General features: G+C 55.4%; 1 protein-coding gene across 5 annotated transcripts in view; it reads left to right on the plus strand.

Annotated features, from left to right (window-relative positions):
* Positions 1-22359, plus strand: part of Nfix (nuclear factor I X) — a 94205-nt gene that overhangs the window by 62436 nt on the left and 9410 nt on the right. For 2 of the 5 annotated variants that reach the window (XM_038312544.1, XM_038312545.1), the window contains exons 3-9: positions 8836-8898; positions 9103-9177; positions 9545-9665; positions 10474-10610; positions 13290-13412; positions 15344-15519; positions 20738-20885. In XM_038312544.1, the coding sequence (XP_038168472.1) occupies positions 8836-8898; positions 9103-9177; positions 9545-9665; positions 10474-10610; positions 13290-13412; positions 15344-15519; positions 20738-20885 (843 nt within the window). The remainder of the gene's footprint in view (positions 1-8835; positions 8899-9102; positions 9178-9544; positions 9666-10473; positions 10611-13289; positions 13413-15343; positions 15520-20737; positions 20886-22359) is intronic. The other 3 variants (XM_038312547.1, XM_038312546.1, XM_038312548.1) reach the window with 3 other exon arrangements.

Here is a 22359-nt window from a genome sequence, read left to right on the forward strand (position 1 = left end):
AGAGCCTCACCCTCATGGAACTGGAGGTTCAGGGTTGCTCCCAGCCCAAGCAGCCTGTCGGCTGGGTTCCTGGGAGACCCGTGTCATCCTGGAGCCTCCTTCCACTTCCCATTCTCGCAGCCATGACCCCTCTGGAGGCTGCCCAAGCGGGTAGGGTTGCTGCCCAGGTAGGCTGCTGGGCCTCTAGGTAGGAACAGAGTCCTGCTGAAACATCCTCTCGTCCACCAGCCAGAGTTACCTACCCACAGCCAGGGCACTGTCCTGTAGAGGCCGAGGCAGGTGAGTCAGCCCAGCTGGCCCCTGTGTTAGGTTGAGGTAGGTGGGTTCTGCTTGCTTTTTCCTGCTAAGCCCCCAGCATTCTTGGACAAGTTCTCTACAGGAGGCAGGGCAGTGGACAGCAGGGGAAACAGGGCTGGAGAGGTGCAGGGTAGCAGAGATGCAGGGGCTCGTGCCCGGTCTTCCATCTCTGCCCTAAGGTGAAGAAGCTGAGACTTAGAGACCATCTCTGCAACAGGCTGAGAGGACTCACTTGTGATTTTTTTTTTTTAACATTCTCTTCGTCCCCGCTTCCACAGAAATCTTGGGGGTGGGTATGGAGGCTCCTGGTCTATGGTTTCCCAGATCACTCTCTGCTGCATGCTCTCTAGATAGATGCTGGCAGTGAGAAGCAGCTCACTCTTTCAATGTTATTTCTCCCCTAAAGCAGCACTCTGCCCCTGCCTCCTCCTTTCCCTGCCCCCCTCCACCTGCCGCTATGGCCATCTCTGGCTCTTTTGCATAGGCCTCTATCTCCGAGCTGCTTGGCCTGGCCCTGATTCTCTCCCTAGTTCTTCCCTCTCTGTCAGTCCCTCTAGGTTCCTGGATCAGGGTTTACCACTTCCCACTCCCTTGAAGCTCCCCCTGGTCTGAAGCAGTCACCTCTGTGATGGCCCCTCTCATGCGAGGGCTGGCATTAGGGACTGAGTATTCCTTTCCTTAGTGAAGAATTAGACCAAGGGCAAATGTGTTTGGCTGGGTTAGGGGTGCGGGGTGTTGCCCAGCCCTGGGAAGGGGAAACACTATTAATAGTTACCGGAGCAGCTGGGGATGGGGGTGGATATCTGGCTAGCCTAGCCTGGCCTGGGCAACTCAAAGGTCCAGAAAGGGCAATGCTAGAAATAGAGAGAGGGCATGGGGTGGGGCTCAGCTTCACAGGCCCCGGACTGGGGTGGGCACACACTCCCACCACCGCCACTGACTCTTCCTGGCCATGGTGTATTGAAGGCGTTCTCCACTGTCAGTTTCTACCCGTCACCTTGAGGAGGGACAGGTTCTTAGGCTAGGGGCCACTTGTCTGGACCCCACTGTCACATGATCCCTGGATCCAAGCCCTTGGAAATGCTAGATGCAGCTGCTGGCAAACTGTGGCACCAGCCGACATCACCAGGAGTGGGTTGTCTAAAAACAAGGCAGGGCCATGGGTAACAAGAAGTGTGCCTGCTGCCCCAGGGCTAGGCCTCTGCTTGTAGTGTCCTCAGTTCTCCCAACTCCAGGTGGAGCGGGGAAAGTGCAGAGCAGGTCGTAGGGGCCAGGGCCTCAGCATCGAGGGACAAGTACTGTCATCCTGCTTCTCTGTTGGCCTTGGCCATGTCCTGGTCTCTTTCCCTGTCTCTCCCCATGTGGTGAGCAGCCTCAGGTCACTAACTAATGACCACGGTTGGGAGGACATACCTGTATCAAGGTTCCATCTGGGTCTGCCTTTTAGCGACTGAGAAACCCCTCTGCTGCTGTCTACAGACGGTAATGAGCCAGGCCCTGCTGCTCACTGCTGGGGCCTCTGGGGCCAAAAGCTATAATCTCAGACGTACTTAGTGTGTCACCAGTGAGCTGAAGTGGCATCTGAGCCTAGTGGGGGTAGGGGTGGCGGTGTAAGCATTTCTGTAAGTGGAGATGAAGAAAAATGGCAAACCAGACTTAAGGCTAGCCAGTGTTTAGAGAGCTAGGCTCAGAGCCAGGCTTTGGACCAGGGGCCCTTGTCCATGTTTCCCACTGCTCCTCATCCAGAAACCCAGTGGGCAGGTGTCACCTTTACTTACAGCCAAGGAGCCGGTGTGAACTCTGCCAAGGCCACTGGACTGGGAGGTTCTGAGACATGGATCTGTCCATGTCATTGCCACCTGCCTGCCGTCTGCCTCCCTTTGCCTGGATGTCCCCTTTGTCTCTCCTGTGCTAGGATAAAGCCAGGGCCTCCATACTGGTAGAGTACCACACAGTTCTCCTGCAGTCTAGACCAGCGGTTCCTTCCTGGGCAGCTTCGGACTCAGGAAGGGGAGGCAAGCCTGGGCCAGGTGGCTCCCGCCTCTCCTCATCTGAGAGTCCTACCTGCTCCTTTGGGAGTGTCTGTACTGTCGCCTACCGCTAGCTCTGATGGTAATTTTGTTCTGGTGGAATTCCCTGCCTGTGGAGCCTCCGAGACTTCCCACCGCTATAGCTGCCTAGTAAACCCTGGGTCTGCTTGTTCACGCCTGGTCTCTGAGCTGCTGGGTCTACACGTAGGCCTACCCGTGTTTCCAGTTTTGCCAAGGCTTGGGTGCCTTTGGGAGTGCCCAGTGAGGACTGGGCACTTCTGTTTGTGTCCTCACCTCCTTCCTCTTCTCTGCTGGCCTCAGCCTGTTGTCCCCGAGCACCCAGTGCCATTGCCAGTTTGTCTCACTTGTCCCCCTGCTCAGTGCCCATCTCCAGTTCTCACTAGGCCTCCTGGCGGTGGGCAGACACCAGGCAGGGCACATCTGGCAGCTCATGCCAGGAGAAGACTTCCCTGGAAGGCCAGACTGTCATGGAGGTAGAGGGAGATAAAAATCCCACTCTTGTCTTCTAGAAGAACGCATGAGTTTAGGAACACCATTCTCCTTATGCGAAGATGGGAAGTCTTGGTGCCTGGAGGGTTTCTAACAGGATTCTATTTTCACAACTTGGGCAGGGGGTGTAATCAAGAGCTGCAGGAGACTGCCTTCTCCCCATAGAGGACTTGAGGCTCTTAGAGCCTGGCCATGACTTGGGAAGGAAGGTGTGCCAGTGCTCTTCCTGCTGCCGGCTCTCCTCCAGCATGGCACCAGCGAGGCAGGGAGAGGTTGTGCGCAGGGTAAAATGTCACTTTCCCGTGCTAGCCATAGCCCACCTGTCTGGGCATCCACCTCTTTCCCTGTGCCCCAGCCCACAAGTAGACATATGCTGCTGTGGTCATGTCATTAGTTCCCTCTGGTGCACCCCCTCTCCCCTGGCAGGTCACTCAGATGGAAGTCAGAGAGCCCTTTTAGGTCTGTGAGCTGAGGTGAGGTTGGTAGAGACACAGCACGTTCTCCTCACCCACACAGCTCCAGGCCTGTGGCTCCTGGTCAGGCTCCTGCATCTAAACTGAAAGTCTACAGGTGACAGGAGGGAAGTCCTGGCCCCTGGACAGCTGTGGGTTATGTGTTCATTCTAGCTTGGGGACAGGTGAGGAATATCGGAAAGAAGATGGGGACCTGAGAAGCTCCTTGTCTGCCCAGCCCCACCTCCCTCTGCCCTCTGGCTGCCCTGCACTCTCAAGGACTTCCTCAGTCCAGGTCCCCAGTGTCCTGTTTGCTGAGACAGGGAGAACCCCTTTGTGACCCTTTCCCCAGCCCCCATCTATTGCGGCCCCCTCCTCAGGGTGTCTCAGATTCTCTGACTTGGGTTTCAGGAGGCACAATAGCCACATTCTGCAGCCCTGATTGCTGCAGGCTGGGCCTCTGGCTCTCCTTGAGATTGGGTTTCCTGTGTCCTGGACACTCCGGAATCACAGAGGAGGGGGGGGAGAGGCAGGCAGATGAGATGCAGCCCTGGGGAGGGCAGGAATGGGATCTGGAATCGTACCCCTGCCTGCTTCTGGACCAACGGTTTGCACAGTTGAGGTGTTCCTTTCTGTGACTCTGGGTGTTTCATTCTATTCCACCTTTTCTTGACATTAAGAAGGGGCTGGTGGCATCTGTAGGTGACACGCGTGACTGAGGGTATAGCAAGTGTGCTCATTTGAGTGTCTCCACATGCCTAGGTATACTCTTGGAGTGTTGCTGCGGCCGGTCTATGCACCCCTCCTGGCCCCTAAAGAATATGTTGGGTGAAGTCCATGGAGGCAGCTGGCCAGCGAGCTACACGCAGCTGCCCCCTTGCAGAACGAGCTTGTTTCGCGTGGGAGCCATGGAGTGTTGGCTATAGTGAGCAGGAATTCCTCCCTCACTTGCTAGGAGCCATAAATACATTCTTGTCTGTGGATGGGGATATATATATACACACACATATACATCAGGGTTTTGGGCAATGCTGGGTTCTGACTATGAGAGCCTGCCCTCCAGAGCTCTGCTTAAGAGACAGTCTTCTCAGACACATACATGCACGCGTGTGCAAGCAGACAGAAGTGAGGAAGAAAGGGAATTGCAAAGAGGTACAGGGCCAGAGGGAGAGAATGACAGAGAGTGGGGAACCAAAGAAAGAACGAAAGAAAGAAGGAAGGAAGGAAGGAAGGAAGGAAGGAAGGAAGAAAGAAAGAAAGAAAGAAAGAAAGAAAGAAAGAAAGAAAGAAAGAAAGCCAAAATCACAGTTAAGGCGCAGGGGGTGAGAGGGTGGAGCTAAGGTACCATGAGAAGGGCAGCTTTATGGGCAGCTTTTTGTCTATCCCAAGAGACATTAAGGAGCATGTGGAAAAGGAGGGGCCCATGCTGGCCACTGTCGGTTCCATGTTGTCAGAGACCTCTGGTCTCTGAGCTATTACAGCAGGGGATGGATGATCTGTGGTAACCAGGTAATAATTTGCTGCCGAGGCCCACCTGAGAAACCCACTTGGGTCCATGCCCAGTTAATCCAAACTTATCACCTTACCTGCCCCTTCACAGCCCTGCCTCCCTTCCAGAAACCCTGCAGAGTAGCCAGGACCGCTAGCAGGAGTGGTCTCTACCTCAGAGATGCAGCTTGTTTGTATGTGCAGCCTTAGAGATGAGAACTGTGTACCGCGTGTCACCAGTGGCCCGACCCATAACCACCCAGCAGGACTCAGAATGAACTGTGAGCTCTCTCCAAACCTGGCCCAGGCGAGCAGGGCCCAAACTACCTGCCCATCCAGGGCATCCGTCAAACATGGGCAGGGCTTGGTTTTCAGGTATTTGCATTCTGAGGGCAGAGTGGGAGACACGTTAGAGCCCAGAGCAAAGTATTGTTCTTCAACTCCAGGACTTAGAAGACCATTGAATTGTCTTGGGTTGGGTCCAGGGAAGGTGGTGGTGAATGCTTTGTCCTGGTTCCTTTTCTGAAGGAAGTGGCAGGAGCCCCAGGCTCTGTAAAGTGGGTGCAGGGAGGAGCTTTTTTCTTTTCTCAGCCTGGGCCTGACTGCTCTGACACTGAGACTGGAGCTGTAGCCCTCGCTTCCATGGCAGCCAGGTTGAAGAGGCTGAAGCAAGAAAAGCCCCCAGGGGACATGGCCACAGCGCCCAGTGTTGGACTGGGCAGGACGGGATAGGGGCTGAAGCAGCACCTGCCTGTCTCGTGTGAGCCAGTACCATCCCTGTCCCTCTGCTGTTCCACAGGCCACCAGCTGGCCCATTGTCCCCAGCGAGAAAGCAGACACTGGAGGGGGTTCTGTGTGGGCAGGAGCTCACTAATGTCTACCCACTGGCAGGAGCTCCTAGAGAAGAGTGGCAATGGGCCCGGGACAACGAGGGAGGAAGGGAGGTGGCTGAGGCACAGAGGCGGACAAGGCAAGGCCAGAGTCGGGAAGGCCACCCTCCGCCTCTAGAGCAGAGAACTCGGCCCCCACTGCACAGCCTCAGGTCCCCTACTGTGCTTTTGGCAGTGGGCAGTGTGCAAGGCCTGTGAACAGGAGATAAAGAGTTCAGGCTGAGTATTTTTTCTCACTAACCGTGGATTTGTGTGTTTGTTCAGCTGGTGGCTCTGATAAGCCCCATTCTGCCAGATAAAAGCCAAGCAGCTATGAGGCGGGGCCAGGGATCACGCTGTTGCAAAGGGGCTTTCCTCCTCTCGGTCCTGAATCCCAGGTTATAACCTCCCCCAAGAGTCCCAGGCAGAAGACGGGTCAAGGTGCCTGGACACTTTGTGGCATGCTGCCCCAGGCCCAGCTGCCGGTCCCTAGGGGTATCCAAAACAGGCCCAGGCCTTGTTTCAAGGCATCCCAGAGAGCCACCACATGGAAAAGTTGGCCTCTGGCTCCCATCTCTGGATGGCAAGATGTCCTTTGGCTGGCCCTAGAGCCTGACCACTGAGGACCCAGTGACCTGTCTGATTCACTGCCAACCCCCATCTCGTGCCTACTCAGGATGTGCTCTGAGCTGACAGGGAATTAACCTCCCTTACTTCCCAGATACCCTTAGTCCTGTTGGGCAGGGGTCCATTCTCGCTGAACCATTAGGTCCTTGGGCCTAGACATGGTAGTCAGGGCATCTGCTGCCTTTCAGCAAAGCTGCGGTGTTGCCAGAGCGCCAGTGTTATCCTCCCTGCCCTTTCATGGCACAGGCAGGGATCATAAAAGCTGAGGTTACTACAGATCTGCAAGACCCTGGCTGCAGCTGCCTGCTCCGTAGAGCTGGCTCCTCTGCCTGTGAGCCTAGGTCCAGACTTCCAGTGTTTCTGCCTTTTGTCCTGGAGCTGAGCTGAGTGTGTTGGGGGCTGGTGGTGGCGGCATTGTGGCAATGCTGGCTAGGGCCGCCAGCCATAAGATGGCTGCCAAGGTCTAAAATGGCTGCCAGCAGCGCCCAGAGCCACGCCTGGTGGCGCGTGGCAGCCGGCCTCATCCTCCCCAGCCTCTCCTGCTTGCTCCTTTAATATGAACTAATAGTAATAACAGCAGCACCCTTCGGGGAAGTGTCCTGGTTTAAGAGGATTTCCTGTCTGTCGCACTCTCCTGGAGCCCGTTTGTCTCTGCCTGAGTCACTGGCGCACCTCCATCTCTCTGTCACGTTCTCTGCTCTTTCTGTCCCTTGGCTGGGTGTGTGCACACCCACGTGCACACTCATGGGCACGCAGCTCTCCCTCTCTCCTTGGCCTTTTGCAGGGGGGCCGTTGTACTCCTATAGGGTGGACTCTGAGCCCCCTTTAATCTGACCCAGGTCTGGAGGAGGTCTTTTGGGCTGTGTGGGTTCCAGGATGGGCGGGATCCATGCAGTCTACAGAGCATGTGCCACACAACCTTTGATGGACTCTGCACGCCAGTCTTGAGGCCGTGCCCGTCCTTTAGCTGCACCTTGAGGCAGCTTCACAGTGGGTTTCAGAAAGGCAGGCTCTAGCATAGATCACCTGCGTCCTAGACCCCTTGGCTTCTGCTTGGACTTGAATCAAACCCAGAGATCCAGAGAATGAGAAGAAAATCCATACTGTATGATGCCAGGGTACAATGAGATCTCAAGATGCAGTCGTTATTGGAGGAGAAGGCCCTAGGCCCCTTCCATAGCAGAGAATGCTGAACAAAGAGGTGATCCACCAAGACATGGAGGAGGAACACCTCAAACTGGAGAGGGAGGTTTGTGGGCACCTTCCTAGTAACCTCCACTCTCTTAATTCATAGCAAGATGTACTATTACTTTTGGAATTAAAAAAATATTGAAGGACTGAGGCTGTAACTCAGGGGCAGAGCTCTGGCCATGTGTGCATGAAGCCCTAAATTCAATCCAAGTACTGCCAAGAGAGAGGGAAAAATTGAATGAGATGAAAGAAAATGAGAGCAGACCCTAAAATATGATAGCCTTCTACCCATCCTACCATGAAGTAGCCAGGAGCCTGGCCATGCTCCCAGTCACAGATGAGCAGGGCCCATCAAATCCTCCTGGGAGACAGCAGGATGCACATGGAGCTGTGGGTGGATTCGGGGTGGCTGGACCACTGTGAGGAGCCCAGCAAAGCTGTGGCCAGAACCAGAGCCCAGTGTCAGATGCCACCTCTATGGTCCTTATGAATAGCTGAGTCTTCACCAAGTGCCCTACAACCTACCCCAGCACCCCCACCCTCTCACCAGCTGTCATGCCCAGGCAGGCATTCTGGAGGTCCCCATCTTGCCCCTGGCACAGACAAAGCTTTGGAGGACCTGGGGGGTGAGAGTGGGGGGCTTTCTCAAGCTCTGCAAAATATTCACACACACACTCCACCCTGCCCCCAGCCCTCTGTGAGCTTCTTCCACACAATAGGCCCTTGTCTCAGGGCTCCCTCTGAGCAGCTGTGGCAATGGGGCATGAGACAACCCAGACAGGCTGGCACAAAATGGGTGGCAGCAGGGCACACCTCCCCCTCCGGGTTGCCAGGCATTGCTTTGTAAGCATAAAGGTGAGATGGAGGGGGCATGAGCCCACGGGAACAGCATTCATTAATGAACTTAGGGATGGAATACCCCTGTGGGAGAGGGAGATCCCCAGGGTCCGCCTTGTTAGGGACAATGCCCGTTACCGGCTTCTTCCCTTGGTGCCCTCCTGACTTCTGACTCTTGATCAGGGCTACCTGCCCATGGCAACTCTGACCTCAGGGCTTACTAAACAGTTTCTGGGGGTAGTTTGGGTCGTCACAACTAAAGTGCTATTGGCATCTAGTAGGTAGAGGCCAGAGATGCCATGGCATACCCTGCCCAGGATGCCCGTCCCCCCTGTCTCACTGACCAATCCAGTCCAAATGTTGGGAGTAAAGTACACACTGTCTTTCCTCTCTCCCATTTCCCTGGGCTAGTTCTGGAGCCTGGGTGAAGGGGTCTGTTGCCTAGGGTGGGTGTCCAAGGCTGGAGACTGGGTGCTGGGCTAGTGGTTGTATGAAACTTTGCTCCTGATTTTTCCCCCTCTTGTTTCTCTGCAGAATCCGGACAATCAGATAGTTCAAACCAGCAAGGAGATGCGGACATCAAACCACTGCCCAACGGTCAGTGCCCCGCCCCGTTCTCCTTCCCCTTCACTCAGCTATCCAGGGACTTGGGCTGTCATCCAAGGAGGGAGGCTTACCCTGGTGTTTGCCCCTTTTGGGGGGACACCTGAGGGATGGAGTCAAGCAGGGAAGAACTTGGGGGAAATGGATCTGCATTCCGTCCCGCTCTAGCTCCACTCAACAGCCATTTTCTTTCTTCAGGGCACTTAAGTTTCCAGGACTGCTTTGTGACTTCCGGGGTCTGGAACGTGGCAGAGCTGGTGAGAGTGTCACAGAGTAAGTTGTGTCCTGTCAGGGCCAGGGACCAGGACCAGGGTACAGAAAGGGTTTTCAGATTTCACAGGGTTATATTGGTGACATCTTAGGAACTCTGCCCATTTGACCCTGAGATGGGAGAAGCAGTTGTCCAGATAATCATGTCTCTAACCTCTGCTGGGGGGGGGGGCAGGGATGACCCACAACCAATGGCGCTTCCCTTACAGCCTACCCAGGAAATCCCACAGGAAAAGAGGGGTCTTCCCAGCAGCAGAGACATTGCAGTGAGGTGTTCCTGGGCTTCTGGGAAATGGTTCATGACAACTTAACTGGCCCGTAGGGTCTACAACACCGTATTCCGGCCTCACCAGTCTCTCTGTCTTCCCAGCTCCTGTTGCAACCGCATCAGGGCCCAACTTCTCACTGGCAGACCTGGAGAGCCCCAGTTACTACAACATAAACCAAGTGACCCTGGGACGGCGGTCCATCACCTCCCCTCCTTCCACCAGGTAAGCCAGGACAGTGGCCTCCTCACCTTCCTGACCACTATGGCTCCAGCAGCTCTGCATCTGGGCTGGAGTACTTCCACGTGTCACCATGCTCAGCCATCCATGGAGAGCTTCTTCATGGGACATAGTCCACAACAAGGCATGGCTCTGCCTGGAAGTGAGGCTCAGAGAAGGCCTGTCTTGGAGAGATGTCATTTGAGCCCAGACAAAGCTGGTGGGAGGAGACTCCAGGCAACCTCCCTCTCAGTCAGACTGGGACAAGTTGTCAGGTTGATCCCCACCACGGACTTTAGAGACTAGAAGTCTTTTGGACCCTTTTAGGGGAATGGGGATCGCTTAACGCTAACACATCTCTCAAGTGTTTGCTGTTTGTTTGTTTTTAATCTTGCAGTGGAATATTTTCTACTATTTATTTATTTTTGCTTTTTTGAGTCAAGTTCACCGAGCTGGTCTGGAATTGACTGCAGACCTCCTGTGTTAGCCTTCCGATTACTAGGGTTACAGATGTGGGCTCCCACTGTTGGATAAGTCACTACAATACTCTTGTGACTAAGGTTCATGGCACAAACTGAGAGCTGATAGGAAATGGTGGCTGGGGCATGGAAGGCAGATGACGGTTTTGCCTGTTCTCTGGTGGGCCCTCTAGTAACCTGAGGGAGAGCAGGTCTGAAGGTGTTCTACCCCAGGAACTGGAGTGCTTCTGTGGGCTGGCACTCCCCAGCATACGGAACCTGAGCCTCGTCCCTGGTGGGCGCTTGGACTCTCTTTGGACTTTGGCCCACGTGGCGCTCTTCCTCCCCCTCCCCAGCACCACCAAACGCCCCAAGTCCATCGACGACAGCGAGATGGAGAGTCCAGTTGATGATGTGTTCTACCCTGGGACAGGCCGCTCCCCAGCAGCTGGCAGCAGCCAGTCTAGTGGATGGCCCAATGACGTGGATGCAGGTATGGCGGTGGTCGTTGCAACGTATCGGCCTGTGCTCCCGTGGGCTCTCTTTCGTCAGGTGGCCCTTACAGACTCTCGGTCCTGAGGGTGGCTGGCCATGCCGAAGGAGGGGAGTGGGGTGAGGAGCCTCCCAAGTTGGTAGCTAGCTTGTAGGCATAGTGGGCAGAGCAGATGGTTATCAAGTCTATAGTGCCATTTATTTAAGGCACGGCCTCTTTTTCATAGAACCCCCTTGCTTCAGAGACCTGCCCAGCCTTGTGGTTCCCCACCTGGGCCCAGGGTTGTATTTGAGGCCTCTGGCTCTCTGAGACAGGGGCTGCCCTGGTATCAGGTGCTCAGCAGCGTTCCCGACTCCACCACTAGATGCCAGCAGCCAACATCTACCCCTTCTTCAGTAGGTTGTTTCTTCTTTGAGACAGGGCCTAGCTGTGTGATAGCCAGGCTGGCCTCAAACTCTGACCTCCCCATCCCCACCTCCTGGGTGTTGGGATTGCAGGCTGCATCACCGCATCCGGCCACCCTATTTGGACAACTATAAATGTCCCCACACATTGCCAGATGCCCTCAGGAAGACAGATTTGAGGTGGCTAGCCCTGGCCTCGGGGCCCAGCTTTACAAAGACGCTCAGAATTGAGAGTGAAAGAGCAGAGAGCAGAGATTCCGAAGGAAGCAGCCCAGACCTTCCCAGTCCTTGTTGCATTGGCTTCCTTTTGCGTCCAGACATGGGCTGCTCCAATGCAGGTTGCTAGGGTGGGCAGCCTAGAAGCCCAGAGGGAATACGTGTGCACAGCAGAAACTATGGGTGTCCTTGAGGCCTTGGGACCTGCTTTTGCACAGTGTGCACAGAACTTGCCTGCTCTAAGTGGAGCTGGGGACACTCTGGATAGGGCTAAGGACTGGGTTTCATTGTTTGAACCAGGGTCTGATCTGATGGCAACCTGTCTGGCGGAGAGAGACCCGACCGGGGGAGCCAAGGCAGACCCTGGCATTGACTCTGGTTCCCATGCAAAGACAGCAAAGCTTACCTCCTGGGCTTGGGCTGAGGGAATGGACTTGGCCCTCTCTAAGAGCAACGGAGGAGACTGTGCTTCGTGGAAAAGCACCCCAGCATGACCTGGAGGTCCCCGCTTCCTCGTGACAGCAGGGGCCTGGGTCAGTGTGACCCACACACACCCCTAGGGTATTCTCTGGAGGTTCCCGCTGATAAAGAGGGAATTGGAAAGCTGGAGACTGCCATACCCCAGACCCCAGCCAGGCCTGGCCTTGGGCAGGTGACATCTGCAGGGACTGCTGCTAGGGTATCTTGATGACCTGCTGATTGCCAGTGACTGTCCGCGTTCCCAGGACCCTCCTCGCCAGGCTTCTGCAGCCTTTGCTCTCTGTCTGCTGTACTGCCTGCCATTTCTGTTGCTTCCGGCAGTCCTATCGTGCACTGCGCCCCCAGGATCCCTTACCCCCCAACTTGTCGTTGTTTCCCTGGGCTGCGACAAATCGCCAATTAAGCAGCCCAGCTGCAGGATGGGAACAGCTGGGTAGGCGCTGTGCAGCAGCAGGGACAGCTGTGCACAGCTGGTGGGGCACTCCCCCCTCCTCACCATGCCAGCTATCAGGTGGCACACAGCTGCTGCCAGATAACACCTCTGCTGGTCTCTGGGAGCTCGCCCCCCCCAACCGTGGTTGAAACTCTGGTTTTCTGCTCTGCAGCTCCTCATTCCCATCACAACCTACGAGATTTTTCCCTCAAAGATGGCAGCTCAACATCTGCCTCACCCCCACCTTGCCTGGTCAGCCTGGACATGGCCTCAAAGCTCAGCCCAGGACAGAGAGATACCAAAAGAACGTGCCCCTGGGAACCCTGCATGCCAACCTGTTATTTGGATGCTGCACATACCAGACAGGAATGGCACTGGCTTGAAGTCTCTGACTCTCTAGAGGCAGAGTCCAAACAGGGTCTTTTTTTGTGCCCCTGTCTCTGGCTGGATGCCACCTTTGCTTTTGGCACCAGGGCAGAGAAGAACCCCACTCTCTGAGTCTGGGCAGTTCTTGCCCTCCGACTCGTCCCCAGGGTCCTCCCAGCCCTCCGGCTCCTGTCTTTGTTCTCATGTTGGATGTTGCATCCTCTGGAGCCTCTAACTCTGCTTTCCCTTTCCCTTCTCTTCCTCTTCAGGCTAGAGTATACTAGGACTCTGTCACCTTGTCCCAGGTCCACCCTTGTCCCTCTGGCCCCAGCATGACCTGGAGGTCCCCGCTTCCCCGTGACAGCAAGGGCCTGGGTCAGTGTGACTCACACACACCACTAGGGTATTCTCTGGAGGTTCCCCGCTGATAAAGAGGTCTGCCACCCCCGCCCCCGGCTCACCACCTAGTTCCTGTGGGCTCCTCATGCATCCCTTGCTAGATGCTGGCCTTGCACCCACTGTACTCCTGTACCAGCTGCCAGGGAGCAGGATGCCTTCCTTGCCACGCTTGCCCAGCCTACTCCCCCGTGTTACCAGGGGCCTCGTTTTCCTGTTTCAGAAGCAACCATAGCCAGATCGCACCCCTGAGGTCAGGCCACAGAAGGAGCAGAGCAGGGCCCGAGGTGGAGGAAGGGCTGCTGGGGAGAGAAGGAGCGGGCTGCTTTGCTGGCTTCCCACCCCAGCCAGCTAAACCTGCGTGTTGCTGCTTCCTCCCCGTAGGCCCTGCTTCTCTAAAGAAGTCAGGAAAGCTGGACTTCTGCAGCGCCCTCTCCTCTCAGGGCAGTTCCCCACGCATGGCTTTCACCCACCACCCGCTGCCTGTGCTTGCTGGAGTCAGACCAGGTGAGAGATGGAGGCGGGGCTTCAGGGGACACTGCGGGAGGCAGCCACAGCAAGGGGCAGCTGGCCAGGTACAGTAGGGGCCAGGGCTCACTGTAAGTGACAGATCTGGGCTCCCTGAGCAGAGTCATGGCACAGCAGTGGGGTGGCCTGGGACCGGCCAAGTACTTCTGAGAACCAGGCTTGCCCGTTCGGTTGGTTCCTAGATTTCCTCGCACACGCTAACTCTGGCTGTGTAAGTCTGTGTCGGGTGCATGTTTTGCACATGCTCACTGGGAGCTGCATGCAGCCTCCACCTCCCCTACCAGAAAGTAGTTGAGCCAAATTGCTCCTCTGCGGCTTGGAAAGAGCACGCTCAGCAGTCCAGGCTCCTGGTGTCTGTCCTAGGGCAAACTGGCACCTACTCTGGGCTTCCCTGCCTTTCCCAGAAGCAAAGGGATGGGCCATGGAAGGGACTGTCTTGCTGCTTTGAGGGTACATCTCGTCAGGCCCTGAGAAGATGCTGAATCTTCCCAAGGGTGGGGCCAGGCGGGAACACTCCTCCGAGAACCTGGCTGTGCCCTGCTTGCTACTCTGCTCCCTCAGCACCCATCTGGCAGCAAAGGCCTGGCTTTTGTTTGCACAGGGCCTCGGTCCGCCATTCCTCTCTTCTCTCCTGTAGGACACAACAGGGAGGTTTACCTCCCAGCTTCCTCCTTGGGGCCTCCTGGCTTAGCGCCCAGAGGCAGCCAGCACTGGGGCAGGGTGTGGTGGCCACGAGGTGGGGGCAGGGAGCCCAGGCCTTGTGCCGGCAGCAGGAGGGAGGCAGGCTTCACTCCATTTTTATGAACTCCAGCGAGAAGCCAAGTTTCCTCAGCCCCCTAATGAAACCGAGAGCAAGACTGAGCTGATTGGAAACAGACGGGAGGGGGAGAACTCGGGGAAGCGAGGAGGCCTGTGCAGGGGTGGGAACCGTAAGCGCACAGCGCAGCATTGGGGCCAACACGTGCAGGAGGCCTGCGGATCCCACTTACCCTTGTGGAGTCGTCTATGTGCTAGGTGCCCAGCTTTCACAGGCAGGGCCTGTCCGTGTGGAGTCTCCGGAGCCAGGGTATCCTGCTCTTTGCCCTTCAGGCGGGCTCACATCTAGGACAGGGCAAATGAGCTGTCTGCCAAGGATGCCAAAAACTCAGTCTTCAAGATAAGTAATATATTAATGTATTATTCCTAAAAAAACGGAAGCAGTTGCAAAACATAGGATAAGGCCAACACCTGAAATCCCAGCACACAGGAGGCTGAGGCAGGAGGATTAAGGATTGGAGGCTGTGTGACTCTGTCTAAAAAACAAGTAAGAGCAAAGCATAGACCAGAAAATATGGCAGAGAGCTTGACTAACGTGGACCCCTGGGTTCCGTGCTCAGGACTGAAACAAAAGAAAATCAAGCAGCCAAAACAAGCAAGAATAAAAGGGAGCCAGACACAGGCCTGCAGTCCAGGCTGGGTCAGAAGCTCAAGGTCATCAAGTGCAGCTCAAGGTCATCAGGTCCAGCACGGGCTACAAGAAACCCCACCTCAACAAACAAACAAACCAGAGAAACAACTTCCTGGCAGTTTTAAGCAGATAACACCCAACCCTGCACTTGTAGCACGCTACCCACCTGCCTCAACTACCACCCCCCCCACAGCTCCAGTCAGCCGTTATTTATAGAAGCAAGCAGCTGGCCCTCCCTCAGGTAGTAGTCTACCAGTGTGTGTGTGTGTGTGTGTGTGTGTGTGTGTGTGTTTAAATTGCATTCAAGTGTTTCTTTTTTATTTAGATGACTGAGGGTTTTTGTGCCGGACACCCTGCTTCTGCCCCATTCTGCCTCGGGATCCTCAATCTGTCTGCCACCCCATCTTTCTTTCCTATGTGGCTGCCTTACAACCTTTCCTCTCTCCTGCCTCTGTGCACACAGGGAGCCCCCGGGCCACAGCGTCAGCCCTGCACTTCCCCTCCACGTCCATCATCCAGCAGTCGAGCCCGTATTTTACACACCCAACCATCCGCTACCACCACCACCATGGGCAGGACTCGCTGAAGGAGTTTGTGCAGTTTGTGTGCTCTGACGGCTCGGGTCAGGCCACTGGACAGGTGAGTCCAGAGGGCACAGGAGGCCTCATAGCGTCATATGTCTGTCTGTCCGTCCGTCGTCGGTTCGTCCGATTGTCTTTCTGTCTGTCTGTCTAAGGGCTCATGAGGAGAGGGACAAAAGTCAGGAGCATACATGGAACTGGAATAGCAAAGAGCCCATAGACTCTACCTTGTGAGTAATTTTAGTGGGCTTGGGGCCTGGGTCTGAGTATTGTCCTAGGGTCTGTCTGATAGGGACTAGAGAGGTGGGCAGCTGCCCAACCCTCCCTTCAGGGGCTCCTCGCCCCTTCTATTGACCCTTGGTTCCCAGCAGGAATGAGCCTATAATTGGTCCATTCAATCTAGGCCTTAGACCCCTACCTTTCTAAAATCTACGGAGTCAAAGATTTGACAGATTGTGGACCTGAGTTTGTCTGGCTCATTACTGTTGACATTTGGGCTGTTTCTTCTCTGTGGCGGGAGACTGCCCTGGACTCCGCAGGAGCTATCCCTGCCTGGCCCCCACCTAACTGATGCCAGGACTACTTTCTCCCTCCTAGTCATGGGCGTCAGATCTATCTCCCACTTTCGGTGGGCTCCACGTGAGGCCTGTGTGAAGACCCTGTGCCAGGACTCTTACCTAAGGGCTCCCGCACTGCTGTGATTCTAGAGCAAAGCCCTTCAGATCCACGGTGCTGTGGAGCAGAGGGCCCTGTGGATTGTGGGTTCCTTTTCTGTTAGCCAGCCCCAGGGCCTGGTCCAAACTCAGGGTGCTCAGCAAAGGAATTACCCAGGAGGATAACATGCCAGAGATGCTGGCAGGACATGCTCAGTCTCCAGGGGTCACGAGATGGGATATGGTGGTCCAGACCTCTGGAGAGTCCTGCGGCCAGCAGCACGAAGATTCCCAGCCTCTCAATCAGTGCGGGTAGCCTGGCTCTGAGAAGTCAGCAGGAGGTTGTGCAAAGAGCTTAGAAATCAGGTTGGGAGAGGTGTTCTGGAAACCCACGCCAGAGGCAGTCTGAGAGGAGCAGCAGCGACCCTCGTTCTGGGAAGAACGGTGTTTGCCAGTTCTGGAGTGTGACTGGGCTGGACTCTCTGTCCATCCTGGATCTGGTCCTGTTTGCTCTGGCTTGCTCCCCCATCCCCACCCTTCTGCTGTCCTCATTCTCTTCCCTACTTTATCCCACAAGGGCTTCTCTTGCTGATTCTCCAGTTCCTTAGCACATTGGTGGCCCTCCTGGTTAAGCACTGTATATCTTAGGGGGACGGAAGGGTAGAACTGACCCCTGTTGACCTCTTCAGAGATAGAACTGACTCCAGAGGGATGCCGACCAGCCTGCCTTTTCACCTCAGAGGCAGCTAGGCTTGGAGTCTGGTTGAGCAGGATGTAGGGACCAATGCAAAGAACCATCTCTCACCCCAGGCAACTGAAGGATCAGTTGGCTCCTGTCTCCTGAGGGCTGGTGCTGAGCTTCATCTGTGACCTAACATGTGTAACATAGAACACTCACTTTGCTTAGAGTTATTTTCTCAAGACAGGTACTTATTCCATGAGACTGCAGACAGAGATGTAAGTAGACACCTTGCTGAGAGTAACTAACAGCAGGGAGTAGGGAATCCTCTCAGGGCTTCCTCTGTGACCTGCAGATGAGAGAAAAGCCTGCTGTAGGGGCCCTTGGGGCTGCGGAGGAGAGATGCACTCATGCTGGAGAAGAGGCTGCTTTATTGGGGAACAGAGGCTGTGCTGGGCTCCTCCTGGCCATCACAGAAGCACATCCTCAGATTAGTGTATGTAGAGTCACCCAGAGGCCTCAGTCCTCCACTTGTTTCAGCAGAGGTGGAGCCTGAGAATCCAAGTGTCTCCCAGGTGCCTGCTTCTAGACTTCTGGCCAGAGCACCCCACTTTAGGAACAATCGACCTGGAGCCTAAAGGAGCGGCCTCCTGAGAACCTCCTGAATCCCAGGTTACAGATCAGCGTTTCAGCCATGTAGGGAAAACTACAGACCGTTATCGAGGGCTCCCAGGCACCCTAATATTTTACCCGTTCACCCCAGTCTAGGGTACTTGTTTTGAAGATCACAGGGAGACAGCACTTAAAATGGTACCCCTCAGCAGGAGGAATGGTGCTGGCTGGAAGTATTCAAGGGGTAGCGAAGGGACAGCCAAATGAACGTGGCAAAGGTGCTGGCCCAGTGGGATAATGACTCAGGGAGGCAGGAATGGCACCATCTGTAAGGGGCAAGTGATGTGCTGGGCCAGCGTGTATACTCCTTTTGGTCCCTGCCTCAGCTCCTAAGGTAATGCAGAGCCACAGACTACGATGTTTTAACACCTTGACTTGTATCATTAGGAAAGTTGTGACTAGCCACATTCAGGTGGGGCTGTCCTTTTAGACACTAGCAGGAGACAGAGGCCTCCATGCTGTGTCCTAGCCGCTCAGAGCCCAGAGAGAAACTATGAGGCTGTGATCTACGGGACTGTTCTATTTCCTGTCCGAGGGAAAAAACGGGATGGGAGCCAGACAGGCCATGGATATGAGGGGAGAGGCTACTGCTTGGCTCTCAATGGCACCCCCGCAGAGCCGGAAAACTTGCTCTTTGGTCCTAATGCTGCCTAGAACCACATAATTGCTCTCTCAAAGGGTACTTAGCACAAAAGATTCCAGTCCGGGCACAGATAGGAGTGCCGGACAGCCACAGGTTGTTTGGCCAGATGCTTCTCAACTGTCGGCCTCGGGGTGTGCAGGAATGATAGAAGGAACCATGCAGAGGAACGGTGTGTCAGATCTGGCAGATCATTAGGGATAAAGGCTGGTGAGGAGAAAAACCAGAGCTCTGGGCCAGGTGTAACTGGAGCGGAGCAGGAGCTGCGCATGGCAGTGCATGCCTGTAACCCTGGCCTTTGGGAGGTGGAGGCAGGAGGATCAGATGTCCAGCCATCGTGGAGAGTTGAGTACTTGCCACAGTCTGATGACGTGGGTTTGATCCCAGGAACCCACATAGAGATGGACAGAGACGAAAGGCAGCAGGAAGGACAGCGCAGCCCACTTGGGTTGTCAGACTCGAGTGCTGCCTGAGTCTGCTGGCGTGCTGGAGCCTGGAGGCAGCTGCTGCCATGCCTGACAAAGGGCCCGGAGTGTCCAAGAAGTATAAGACAGTGAGAGACTAGGGTGGTCCCCTTGTGGGTGTGCGGTGCTTTTAGACCAGGCCTTGAGGGGTGCAGGAAGGAGCTTCAGGCAGGGCACTCTGCGGTGAGCAAGTCTGCACTCTGACCTTGCCCTCAGCCTGAGTCCTCAACACCCAAGGAGCTCAGCATGGAAAATACCTAGCAGAAAAGATGGGGTGTGGGGATGGAGGTCTCGAGTGCCTCTTGGGGAGAGTGCACCTTCTATTTTCAAGAAATCTGAGCTAACTTGAACTTGGGGCAGAGAGCCTATGAACCTGTCAAAGGCTCTGGGGTCGGACAGGTCGGGCTCTGCCTCCAGGCATGGCCAGTGTAGTAGGTAACTGTGGATGAACCACTTCCCTGCACAGAACCTCACTGTGCTCGACTGTTGAATGGGTAGAACAAAGCTTCCTTTGCATCTGAGTTTCCCAGAGACAGTACTGTTAGCGCTGAGTGGAGGATGAGAGCCTTCGTCTTGTGTGCTATAGGATATGGATTTGTAGCTACCCACTTGATGCCAATAGCATCTTCTCGGTCTCAAAACTACCTCTGGATGTTGCAGTGTCTTCTGGGATGGGGAGCAGAATGGCCCTGAGGTGAGAACTGTTCCTCAGGAGTAGTTGGAAGGTCAGGCCCAGCATGGATACAATGTCTAGGCTACGGCTGGACACCCAGATCCCTGAGCTGAGCCACTCGCTGTCGGAGCAGAGAGGTGACCCCATGCCCTGACCCCTGCGGTCTCCTTGTCATCGACTAAGTGAGATGAGTGAGGACAGATTGATTGGAGACATCAGGTGGTATTCCAGGGTGTATCCTCCCATAGTCGGAGAAGCACTGGCCAGGTGAGTGGAGCATGCTTATCATTCCAGCACTCGGGATGTCAAGGCAGGAGGATTGCCAGTTTGAGGGCAGCCTGAGAGAGAAAGACCTCCCTAGGACTTGTGCCTAGCTGGCCAGAAGGGCTGAAGTTTGCTCCGTAGGAGAAGAAGAGCTGGGGCCAGGCCTCCCTGCACCTGAGCTGCAGGCAGCATTGAGGGCTTCCTCCCACGCGGCAGGAGGCGTGTTCCAGGTCTCTCCAGGGATACTGCACCTGCCAGTGGCGGGGGAGCCTGTGGTGCTGCGTACTTTCTCTGAATCTTGAAGCTGACCCAGGCACCATCAGGCATGAGGCCTGGAGGAAAAATACAAGTTGAGGCACAAAGGACAAGGAATGAATCCTGGTGGCAGAATGTCCTTGGCTCCTGAGGGCATGCGTTATCCAGGGACTCACTCTTGAAGAACCGCACAGAAGCTGGAGCCACCAATGGCGTGTTTTCCTCACTGGCTGATCTTTATAGAAAAGGCCAGCAGGCTGAGAACAGGATCAGCTGGAGATAGAATGGAGGGTGAGCGACTCAGTGCTGGTGGCCTCCTGGGCCAGGCTGCCCATGGGGTGGATGTTGGCAAGCCTGTGGGTAGTCTGCCAGCCCTAGCCAGGCCCATGGAGGGAGTGTACCTTTGGGACCTTGGAGGTGAGCTGGCTTCTCTTTCCCACCATGAGGACAGGTCTTCCAGGGGCGTGACTGCCCTAGGCACAGTGGTGCGCATTGCTAGGTGGTTCGTTTCTGTACCTAGAACATCTTGCGTGAGAATTGACAAATTAGCTGGGTATGGTGGCTCACGCCTTTAAACCGAGCCCTTGGGAGGCAGAGGCAGGTGGATCTCTGTGCTTTTGAGGCCAGTCTGGTCTACATGGTGAGTCTGAAGCCAGCCAGAGCTACACATTAAGACCCCGTCTCAAAAAGAAAGAAAGGAAGGAAGGATGAACCACCCGTCGGACATCCCCCTTCTTCCTTCCCACTACTTCATAAAGAGAAAGGAAAAAAAAAGAAAGAGACAGAAACGCCCAAGAGACCAAATAGAGGCCTTACACCTCCTCCATCCTGTGCCTAGAGGAAAGGACCCTCCCTCCCACTCCTGCATCTTCCATCGGGAGCACCCGCTCTCAGGAGCAAGTGGCCGGCCGCGCAGGGGAGCGTGTGTCTGTGTGTGATGTGCCTTCATGCGTCACTCTATTTATGTTGTTCGCAGCCCAACGGTAGCGGCCAGGGCAAAGTCCCGGGGTCATTTTTGCTACCGCCGCCGCCTCCAGTGGCCAGACCTGTGCCCCTTCCTATGCCTGATTCCAAAACCACCAGCACGGCCCCAGACGGCGCCGCCTTGACTCCTCCATCACCTTGTAAGTGGACGATGAAACCAAAACCACAGCGCCCAGCATCCCTGGCCCATCTACACAGTCTCCACTGCAGAAAGAGGAGCGCCCCCTCCCAACAAAGCCCCTACCCAGAGCGCCTCAGAGCCTCCCACAGGATGAGCAGGGTTGAACCCTGGCCATGGCCTCCTGGGCCTCAGTTACACCAGCCAGCACCCCATGAGCCCTGCCCACTGCTCCCAGCCAGGCCCTGGCCCAGGCCCCCCTGGGGGGCGGGAGGGAGAGTGCAGTGGGGCACTGGGCCGGGGGTGCTGGCGCGGGTGGGGGGGCGGGAGGCACAGCCATGCCATCTTCATGCCTGATTGCTGCTTTTGTTTTTGTTTTTTGTTGTTTTTTTTTTTTGATTTTTTGGTTTTGTTTTTCAATTTTTTGTTGTTGTTGTTTCGTTGTTCCCTTACACACACCAAAAAAAAAAAAAACAAAAAAACAAAAAAAAACAATTAAATGTAACCACAAGGTGATGCCACCAGCATCCTCTTTTTGCCCTGTCCCCTCACCTCCACCTGGCCCTTGGGCCTCTGAAGATGCAGGAGGCGCTTCTCCAATCCCTTCTTCCCTCAGTTTCCCATTTGATTTCTTGTTGTTCCTCTTTTTTTCTTTTCCTTTTATACCCTCTTCCCATCCTCCTATCCCTTCCCTTCTTTCCCCTCAATTCCTTTCCCAGGTTATAAGTTCCAAAGAGAAGGGAGGGCACCGGGCCCCAGCTTACTTCATCTTTCTTTTTCTTCCTTCCTCCCCCCTCCCTCTCTCTTCTCCCTTCCTTTTTTTCCCTTTAATCCAATGACAAATGGTGCCAAAGGGAAGAGAAGAAATATCTAAGTGGAGAGGTCCCAGCTAGACCCGACGTGAAGGACAGGAGAGGCGGAAGGCGGGCGGCGCGCTGTCTTGGGCTGGCACAGGGGTGGGCAGGCGTCTGAGCTGGGACTGTGCAGCAGGGGTGGCAGGGTGGCCCATGCCAACACCCCTGTCCGTTCGCGCTCTCTGTCTCTCCTTCTCTCCCCTTCCCTGCCCTCTCCATGTCATCTCCTCATTTGCATATGCCATTAGACATGACCACAGTCACTGGAGGTGGGCAGAGTGGGGGCGGGAGCCAGGTTGGAGCTCACTCCTGGAGAAGGGGCAGAATCTGGCGAGCATGTCCTGGGTGTGTCTGGCATAGAGCAGGAGTGAGCGTCCCAGGTGAACTGTGAAACTCTATTTTCCTCTGGGGACTGCTTCCCGACTGTCAGGTTCAGCTACCCCAGATGAGCTCAGGGCTGTTGGGTTCATTTGTCCCCTGGGGCACTGGACAGCTGCCCCCAGGTGGCTGAGCTTTGGGGCTCTTTCTGTGGCCTCTTTCTCTGTCACCTGGCCTGATGCACTGATGGGCAGAGAGTAGCATGGACTCGACCTTTCTGCCACATCACACACCAGGCAGCCAGGCCACAGGGTCTTTTGTGAC

Source organism: Arvicola amphibius, chromosome 15 (assembly GCF_903992535.2).
Source record: "Arvicola amphibius chromosome 15, mArvAmp1.2, whole genome shotgun sequence".
In the NCBI taxonomy this organism is placed as follows: domain Eukaryota; kingdom Metazoa; phylum Chordata; class Mammalia; order Rodentia; family Cricetidae; genus Arvicola; species Arvicola amphibius.